This window comes from Mustela lutreola, chromosome X (assembly GCF_030435805.1).
Source record: "Mustela lutreola isolate mMusLut2 chromosome X, mMusLut2.pri, whole genome shotgun sequence".
Classification (NCBI taxonomy): Eukaryota; Metazoa; Chordata; class Mammalia; order Carnivora; family Mustelidae; genus Mustela; species Mustela lutreola.
In genome coordinates, this window is record NC_081308.1 from 33493115 (window position 1) to 33503036 (window position 9922).

Here is a 9922-nt window from a genome sequence, read left to right on the forward strand (position 1 = left end):
CGGGCCAGTGAGGGGCACAGTGGGCAGGAGCGAGCACTGGTATCGCGACAGACCCAGGCCCCTAGCACCATCAGGCAGGGCCAAACCCAGCTACCATCATGCCTGGGAGAAGAAGCCCCTGGCACTATCCTAGACATAGGAGGCACAGTCTGTCCCGCTCCATGAGAGCTGAGCTCCAATTCCCGGTTAGCCGCGTGGACCGCCTCCTGAGACAGGGTCGCTATGCTCAGCGCCTGAGCTCATCTACACCGATCTTCCTCACGGGCGTTCTCGAGTACCTGACGGCCAACATCCTCGAGCTGGCGGGCCAGGAGGCTCGCAACAACAACAAGATACGCATCACCCCAGAGCACGTGCAGAGGGCCCTGAGCAGCCACCAGCACCTGAGCCGCCTCTTTGAGGACAGCGCCTGCCCTCAGGTGGAGGGGGTGCCCCAGCCCAGAAAGTGCGGCGGCCTGGGTCCCAGAGCCAACAACCTCATCTAGTCCCCGGCCCCACGCATAGGGAGGGAGGCCTGCTCTCCTGTCAGCAAAAGCCATTAAAGGACTTAAGATCCAGTGCAATTTTTCTGACTGGTGTCTGCTTCTGTGCTCCTGAGTGGGTGGTGTCTGTGGGACGTCCAGGAGGCGATCTCCCATGGGGAGTAGAGGGTGGACGGGGCGGTCGGTGTGGGAAACTGGAGTCCAGCATTTCAGGGAGCGGTTTCTCCGGGGACAGCACGGGGAGTGGCCATGGCCGGAGGGGCCGGTGGTGGGGCAGGAGATCTCCCACGGGGAATGGAGGGTGGAAGGGCATCAGTGTGGGATGCTGGAGTTGGGTATTTCAGGAGCAGTTTACTGGGGACAGTGTTTGCAGGCGGGGGTGGTGTGTGGCCGTGGAGGGAGTAGGTGGCTGCAGGGGAAAGACCGCCTCCCTGGCTCTGAGCAAGTCAACGCCTCCCAGGAGGATGGCTGTGGGTGGGGGGTGCTCCCAGGTGTGTCGAATTCCCAGAACGATGATGGTAACCGGGGTGGGGCTGAAGGCTTTCTTCATGATGGGGGGAATGTGTGGAAGTCAGGAGGAGATGGCGGTGGGGGTGGGTGGAGAGGGTGGCGTAGCAGTTGGCGTGAACCTAATGGGACAGGGGCTTTCCATGAAGATGGAGGAGCGATGGGAAACCGTGTAGAGGCATATGGAAAGGAGCCATGCTCAGGTTGATTTCATTCATTTAGACCCAATCTCATTCCAAAAAAGGACTTGAGACACGGATTATTAGTGCTGTGATGCTCTGTGAAGTAAATCCTTCTTTCCTCTCTTGTGGATGCTAGTAAATAGTAGCATCAAAGGTATTATCTGGCCTAAGACATGCTGTCCCAGAAGTTCTTAATGGTTATTAATAGATTTATATATTTATCCGTGTATTTCTTTGAGAAGAAAAGAGAGGGAGGGGCTGAGGGAGAAGGGGGAGAGAGAATCTTAAGCAGTTTCCACACGCATTGCAGAGCCTGACTCGGGGCTCTGTCTCACAACCCTGAGATTATGACCTGAGTCACAATCAAGAGTTGGATGCTTAACCGACTGAGCCACCCAGGGGCCCCTTAACAGATTATTTGTAAATGTATTCCATTTACAAACACATTTGTTAGTCTCATTCTCAGCTGAAACACCTAGCCTGTGTATGGTCATATTTTGATGGCAGCCTAGAGTTCTCAGTGGCTGGATGCCTGTTTGGAGAGGTGTGAGTGTGTTCTGTGTAAATTCCCTCCCAAATGGTGAACTCACAAGTACGGACGATTCTTATAAACACTCTTGTGCTGTTTTAGGTTAAAATACAGTTGTCACATCGAGTGTTCTGGCAGTTTGTCCCCTTCCTGTGACTGCCGGCATCTGTCATTTTCTCTTGTTCATCATCTGCTCAAGAGCCCCCCTCTGTCACCCCCGGCCTGTCATAGAGGGCTGCTCGGAGGTCATCTTGGCAGCTTCAACAGTGGGATCAGAGGAGCTAGGTTGGCCATCCCCGTTCACCATTTTGTGGCCATGTGATCTGGGACAGTCCTCTCTTCTCTCTGAGCAGCACTGTCCTCATGTGTGAAACGGGGACACTAAGAGTTCCTCCATCTTTGGATTTTCGCAAAGATTAAGTTAATGTGTGCCTGGAAGCTGTGGCAGAGCGCCGTGCCCGGCACCGGCACCGAGTGTGTCCTTAATGAGTAGCTGCCTGTCTCTCCCTCCCTGTAGACCAGAGGCTTAGGGTGTTTCCCAAGCGCCCCTGGGCCTGGCTCTCCCGTGATGGCGGGGTGCCTGGGCCTCTGGCTATGGAAGCACAGCCTGCTGCCACCTGTGGAGAGACAGGAGTGTGCCACGGAGAGGAAGAAGCCAGAAGCACACACCCGGGAACCAGACAGGCCTCAGTCCCGTTTCCTCTCTGCTCTCCTCTGCCTGGTGACCTGCCCTCCATCTGCCTCCTTCCTCCGCTTGTGTAAGCAGAAAGACCGGTTTGGCTTTTAGCACATTCACGGAAGTATTCCGAGAAAAATAGTATGAAGGTTGTACTTACAGCATGTTAGAATATGTGTTTTTATAAATCCAAGAAACCTTTCTTGACACATACTGCCCCTTCAACCCAGTATTTACAGAAACACCGTCAAGGTCCACCCCATGATATTATTTTCTAGACTTCATTACTCTCTATTTTAATAAGAGTCTTCTGAGGGGGCTCAAGGAGCTACCACAGGCAGCTGTGGCCTCTCTAGGAGCTTTCTTTCTTGTCAGCATCCTCTCCTTCTGTTTGGTCCTCAGTGGTCTTGGTAGGCCTTGGCCACCTGTGTGAACTTCTCTTGCTCCTTGGTCATTTGTTATGGAGAGCCATGAAGCCCTCCTAGCCTTTGGCAAGTTCAGCTCTCTCTCTCCTCTTCATGTGAGTTGGTGAGCAAGCCTCTCTCCAGCAAGTGGAGGTGGAGGTTTACTAGGTTCTGGTAGTTTCCTTGGGGACACATCATCCTCCATACCCATAAAGTGCAAAGGTTGGACCAAATTTCTTTGAAGGTCTCCTTGAGGGATAAGTCCAATTATCAGTCTTTGAACTTTTCCAAAGAAAAATTCTGTACTAACAATAAGTGGGGCACAGGGGACAGGGCTTTTTTTAGGGCCTCCATTTTATTTCATAGGCCGGTTTGGCCCCAGCATGGTAATCAGCTCTCCCAACATCACAGTGAGAAGGAGAATGTGTCTCTCCTACCTGTTGAGGTTCTTTCTGATATCCTGAGAAACAGGCCTTGAGATAGGAAGTGTTTCATGTTCTCCTCTGGGAAAAAGAAGCTAAACTCTTAGTGTCTCTGAGATCTAGGGAAGCATTATCAACTTAGTTGTATTTTATTTGGGAAATCTGATAGGTTAGGATAAAAAGACTGATTTCATTCTTTGTTTTTATTTAAATTCAATTAGCCTTCATATCAACATCAAATCAACATCATTAGTGTTTTATCTTTGTAGTTTGCAAACACAGGTCTTGTTCCTTCTATCTTATGTTGAGCAACTTCAAGAACACTTCTGCTTCTCAGTTAACTTGTTCTCAGAATTCTGAGTCAGTCCACTGACCTTGTCTTTTTTTTTTTTTTTAAAGATTTTATTTATTTATTTGACAGACAGAGCTCACAAGTAGGCAGAGGCAGGCAGAGAGAGAGGAGGGTAGTAGGCTCCCCGTGGAGCAGAGAGCCCGATGTGGGGCTCAATCACAGGACTCTGGGATCCTGACCTGAGCCTAAGGCAGAGGCTTATTAACCCACTGAACTGCACAGGTGCCCCTGACCTCATCTTAAAGGTCATTATGTGATGACATCAGAAGAAACCTTTCTTGACACATACTGTACATCAGCATGTACTCAAGGGCCTATTCTTGGGAATATCTGATCTCTTCCTGGGGATTCTCAGACAGTCCTTCTTTGTTGAAAACAAGGTACCTGTCACGTAGCTGATTGTATGGCCTTGGCGGAACCACCAGAGTTAAACAAAAAACAATCCAGAGGGGACAGATAGTTATGGCTGTGGTTAACTTATTACTGATAATTTTCACAAGTGAAAACTTTTGTGGGAGGCATAAGAATAATGCAAATGAAGGTGAAATTACTCCCCCCCATGGTATGCAAAAGAAGATAATAAAGTCATCTCAAAAGAGATGAGTTTTGGACAAAAGGTCTACCAACCTAATTAAGACTATTTTGGAAAAAGTCTGGAGTGGGCTCTGAACATCTGTATTTTAATAAAATCTCTAGGGGTAAGTTTTATATACATCCTCCATTTGAAAGCACTGGCCTAGAAGATGCTGGTTGCAAATTAAAATAGTAAGATTGCAAACAAATATTTTAAAATAACTGAAATTACACTGCTAACACCATAGTATTGATGCCTTAATATCATCAGGGGAAGTACCACCAGGACGTCAGTAAGTAGAAACAATGGACAGCAAGAATACCGACAAATCTCTAGGAATTTCCTATATATGCTATGGTTTCTAAAATATTTATGTTGATAATGTTATCCCTATTCATATTTAACCTAGAGGAAGTTGATAACCTCTTCTGAGAATTTTCCCATGCAATTCATAAACAGTAGTATATCAAATAAACCTCATAATTCTATCACCTCTCTTTTTACAAGGTGACAAAATTTTCTGACTTTCAGGGCCTTCTGGGAAATCTCAAAGGGAGTTTTAAGTGCAAAATATCCTTTGAAGTATGAATTTATTTCATTTTTCATTTAGGATTCATTGTGGGGAAGGAAAAAATAAAATTGCCAGAATATTTGAGCACTTAAGATCAGATTATGGAAGCTTCAGAATGTAAATGGTTGTAGCTTGGCTACCTGTTTCTTAAGTGGCAAAGTAATAACCATTCAGAAGTTATGTAACTTCTTTTATTTCTTTTATTTTAAAAAGAATAATTAGGGTCATGATGAAGTCAGAGCAAATGGTAGAAAGTTTTTCTTTTGAAGTATAAAATCCCTGGTTTGGGGGGCAGATTACAAAGAAGGTAGTTCAGAGAAACCAATTTTGAACTTCTGACTTCCTGAACAGTAAGCAAATACATGTATGTGTGGTTTTCGTTTATTGTTTTTTAAAAATTATTTTTATTAACATATAATGTATTATTTGCCCCAGGGGCACAATTTATGAATTGTTAGGCTTACACACTTCACAGCACTCACCATATCACATACCCTCCCCAATGAACGTATGTGTTTTTAAGGCCATCACGGTTTTAGTAATTTGTTGGAGCCGTCATAGGAAACTCCATACAGCTAAGGAGTCACCTTTTGCAATCTCTTAGTAAGAGCAGATCCATACTCTTAACACAACTTGGTCTGTCTTACTGAAAGCAAATCAAATTCTCAGATTGAGTTAATATTCACTATACTGTTTGGTATTAAATTAGCTACAACTTCATTTTGAAAATCTTATAAACTTGTGAAAATCGAGTCCAGTTTGGAAATGTTTTGCACAGATTTGTGTTCCTTTGGAAATTCTCTTTTTGTGACTTCTCTGCAGCTTTCTGTCCGTGCTCTCTTTTGTCTTTGAGCATCCTCATCCTCATTCCAATTCTGGAACAAAAAGCCATTTTACCTTAGAAAAGCAATACTTTCTGGGTTATAATGTATCCAAAATAAAATAACTGAGAGAGTGGATCAGAAAATGAAAGCTAAAGAAACAGAGGTCAGCATTCGTTGCATTGGTGCTTTGGATTCACCTGAACCACCAAGAAAAGACATGCCTAGGCTTAAGCTCTGCATGAGACACCCTTCTCTGGCAGTGAACTTTAACTAGCTCTGGTAGGTGAATGTATTGAGAATTTCTCTTTGACCTCTAAGATGATTAGAAGATAATTTTCAGAACAAGATAAAATAATGATGTCCATACAGATATGAAATGAACGTGTTAAAAGGTTTTTGTTACCTCATGAGAGACTCAAGAGACGTTATACCCATTTAAAAAGAAATAGAAAGAACAAAGAACCTAGGTGTCCATTAACAGATGAATGGATAAAGAAGATGTGGTGTATATATATACAATGGGATATTATGCAGCCCTCAAAAGAAATGAAATCTTGCCATTTGCGATGAAGTGGATGGAACTAGAGGGTATTATACTTAGCGAAATAAGTCATTCGGAGAAAGGCAACTTTCATATGATCTCCCTGATATGAGGAAGTAGAGACGCAACGTGGGGGATTTGAGGGTTAGGAAAAGAATAAATGAAACAAGATGGGATCGGCAGGGAGACAAACCATAAGAGACTCTTAATCTCACAAAACAAACTGAGGGTTGCCAAGGAGAGGGGGGTAGGGAGAGGGTGGTGGGGTTATAGACATTGGAGAGGGTATGTGTTATGGTGAGTGCTGTATGTGAAGTGTGAGTTCTATGTGAAGTCTGTAAACCTGGCAATTCTCAGACCTGTACCCCTGGGGCTAATAATACATTATATGCTTATAAAAAAAATAAAAATAAATTATAAAAAAAAAAGAAGTAGAAAGAACAGACACAAGAATACTGTTCTGTAATATTACCTGGAGTTTAGAGTCACATGTCCTAGGATGGAAGCCCTGTCCCAAAGGGTTGAGCCATAGGCCAAGGCACAGCTTTAAACCACAGATGACTATTTTCAGGCCTTGAAACCTAATTGATCTTGCTGGTTGGATTGAGAAATTTCTTGGAGATGGTGTCTTTTCTTTCTTAGTTCTCCCTAGTTAAAACAGAATTCATGTAACTATTCTTCTATGCCTGTCCACCACTGTATTTTGAAGATAAATAATTTTTTTAGTTTCACAAGTCCACAAATGGAGAGGAATTTTGCCCCAAGATAGATTGCTCCAGAATCTCACCCACACCTGATTTAGGTAATAAGATTTTAGACTTGAAGTTGGTACTCTAATGGGTTGAGATTTTGGGGTTGATGGGATATTCTGAACATGGAATGGACATGCATCTCCTGGGGCCAGGGGGTAGAATTTGGTAGGCTGGATATCCAAGTGTTAATCCATAAACTCATGAAAGTTACTTTATATGGCAAAAGAGATTTTATAAATATGATGAATTAAAGAATTTTGAGATGGGGAGAATATCTTGGATTATATGGATGGGCCCTAAATGCAATCGAAGCTAGAGGGGGATTCAGTACAGAAGAAGAAGGCATGGTGGCCACTGAAGCAAGATGCTAGGCTTTTGACTTGGAGCTGGTGGAAGGGACCACAGACAAGGAATGCATCCTTAGGTGTTGGAAAAGATGAACAAATTCTCCCCTAGAGATGCTGGAGAGAGTGTGACCCAGTCAACACCCAGAGCTTAGCCCGGTGAAAGTGATTTCAAACTTCTGACCTCTAGAACCATAAGATAATAAATGCATGCTGGTTTAAGCCACCAAGATTGTGGTAATTTGTTACAGAAGCCAAAGGAAACTAACGCACCTCCCGAATAAGCTTATATCCACTCACATCAGCGTCTGCTCCTAAGGGAACCCAAACTAAGACATTAGGTGAAGATAAAGGATACAGCAGCTAGCTAACTTATCCCATCTCCACTGAAGTTGTCCCCCACTACTTCCTTTTCTGTGATTCATATGATTATGTTTTGAGATGGGTTAAAATTGTGCAAGACTTGTAAGACTGAACAGCAAATAGGTTTTTCATAACGCTTAAATATGGTAAAATGAATCCCTTGGGACACTTTCATTTCTGATGGAGTAATTGGTACCATACTAGCCCTTCTGCCATAAATGACCATAAAACTGGACAAAATATAGGATCTCACTGTTTGGGGGGCATTGTACAACAGGCAGCACAGTGCTGTAATCCCATAGAGAAAGGAAACCCACAAGGTAGCTCAACCATCCTTCCAGTTTTGCTCGATTTCAGACAGAACAACAGTGATGCTGCTGGGCTAAGAAGGCAGGAATCCGAGTTTAGTCAATTTGAAGAAGCTGGAATTTTCAAGACAAGGCATCATAGAAGAAAGAGCTATATAAAGGAAGGTCTTCATAAGTCCATTTGGGGGATTTCTAAAAATTTCTGGCTCAGAACTGTGTGTATGTTCATAGGGGTGGACTACCTAAGACTGACCAGAGGGTACAGATTTGAGAAAGGACAGAGGTATTACCAGTTGACCCATGCCGGGGGATGTTGGAGTTCTAAGCTATAAGAGTGGAGAGACCTTGAAAATACCTCACTAATATCCTGGGCATCCAGCTGAGACACCAGAAACCTTAGTAGTTAAGACCATACCCTAAACTAAAACCTATAATAGATCCACCCTTAAAAATTGTAAGACCCTACCCTTATAAGATAAGGAGAGGAGATAGAATTTGGAGTCTTCTACAGTAAAATTAATTGGGTGGGGAAGACCTTAGGTTTTCTATATATCTACCTTAATAAAGCATAAAATCAAACTTCCCAAACTACCTACTAGAACAAAAATCAGTACTCTTCAGAGGAAGATAGCAAAACCCAGAAGCCCCATACATATCCACACTGTCCAGTGTACAGTAAAAATTATTCAACATGCAAAGAAATGGCAAAATATGGCCTATAGTCAAGAAAAAAAAAGAAGCCAAGATGCCCAGTTGTTGGACTTTTTAGATGGTGATTTTAAAGGAATTATTCTGTGGTCAAAGAACTAAAGGAGAATATGTTCAAAGAATAAAAGAACATAAACTTGTATGTGATTTGGTGAGTGCTGTGAAGTGTGTAAACCTGGTGATTCACAGACCTGGGGATAAAAATATATGTATATAAAAAATATATGTTTATAAAAAAAAAAAAAAAAAAAAAAAAAAAAAAAAAAAAAAAAAAAAAAAAGAACATAAACTTAATGAATGAACAGACAGGGAATTTCAGCAGGCAAATGAAAACTATAAAAAACTAAATAAAAGCTTTAGAACCCAACTGGGAATTAGAATGACTCACTTTTCCATAGCAGTTTCCTCCAAACTGCTTCCCAGTTTTTATACCCTGGATACAGCTACGTCAGCTTCTGCACATCATCTGCCTGCTGTTTGTCTTACTTGCCCATTAAAATTCTTTTTAAATGCAAAAAAACCCTTTAGAACTAAAAATTATAATAACCAAAATAAAAACACACTACCTGGGCTCAACATCAGCGTGGAGGTGGCTGAAAAAAGAGTCCGTGAACTTGAAGACAGATTGATAGGAATTATCTGATCAAAAAAAAAGCAAAAACCAAAACCAAAAAACAAACCCAAAAAGATATCCTTGAGACTTTTTTAAAATGATGTATTGGCTTCTCCTGCATGACTCTTTGAACATAAGAAGTAATGACTCTCTTGGTACTTAAAATTAGACCCATCTTCTGCTCAATTTCCTGGGACCCTGAAGGGCCACTGTAACTAAAAAGAAGCCTGGTCTGAGTGTATAAATGAATAATTATGTTGGGGAAATAATCTTCCAGAATTATTCCTGGCTCCAACTTAAGATGTAGTATAGTACAAGCATTAAGAAAATTTCACTCATTTTCCAGTGTTCAGCTGAGCAGCCACATTCTATCACAGTTATCTTTTAAAAATCATACCTACTGGGGGTGCCTGGGTGGCTCAGTGGGTTAAAGCCTCTGCCTTCAGCTCAGGTCATGATCGTGGGGTCCTGGGATCGAGCCCCACATTGGGCTCTCTCCTCACTGCTCAGCGGGGAGCCTCCTTCCTCCTCTCTGTGCTTACTTGTGATCTCTGTCGGTCAAATAAATAAAGTCTTTAAAAAAATTAAAAATAAAAATCATACCTACAAAAAATGAAAATAAAAATCATACATATATACTGTGATGTCACGGTTAGACTCACGGACTGTGGTGCTGGAGTGCCTGAATGTAACTTCTGGCTCTACCATTTACTAATTGGGTAACTGTGGGCAAAATACCTAGTATGCCCATCTGTAATACGGTGGTAGTA

The 9922-nt window shown here is 42.7% G+C and overlaps 1 protein-coding gene across 1 annotated transcript; it reads left to right on the forward strand.

The window, feature by feature from the left end:
* LOC131821767 (histone H2A-Bbd type 1) lies at nt 1-512 on the forward strand. The gene has a single exon (XM_059158071.1). The coding sequence runs from the start codon at nt 99-101 to the stop codon at nt 483-485; it is 387 nt and encodes a 128-aa protein (XP_059014054.1). The 5' UTR covers nt 1-98; the 3' UTR covers nt 486-512.
* The last annotated feature ends 9410 nt before the right edge of the window (nt 513-9922 follow it).

Coding starts and splice junctions, on each gene's coding strand:
- LOC131821767 (XM_059158071.1), top strand. CDS start 99: ATGCCTGGGAGAAGAAGCCCCTGGCACTATCCTAGACATAGGAGGCAC.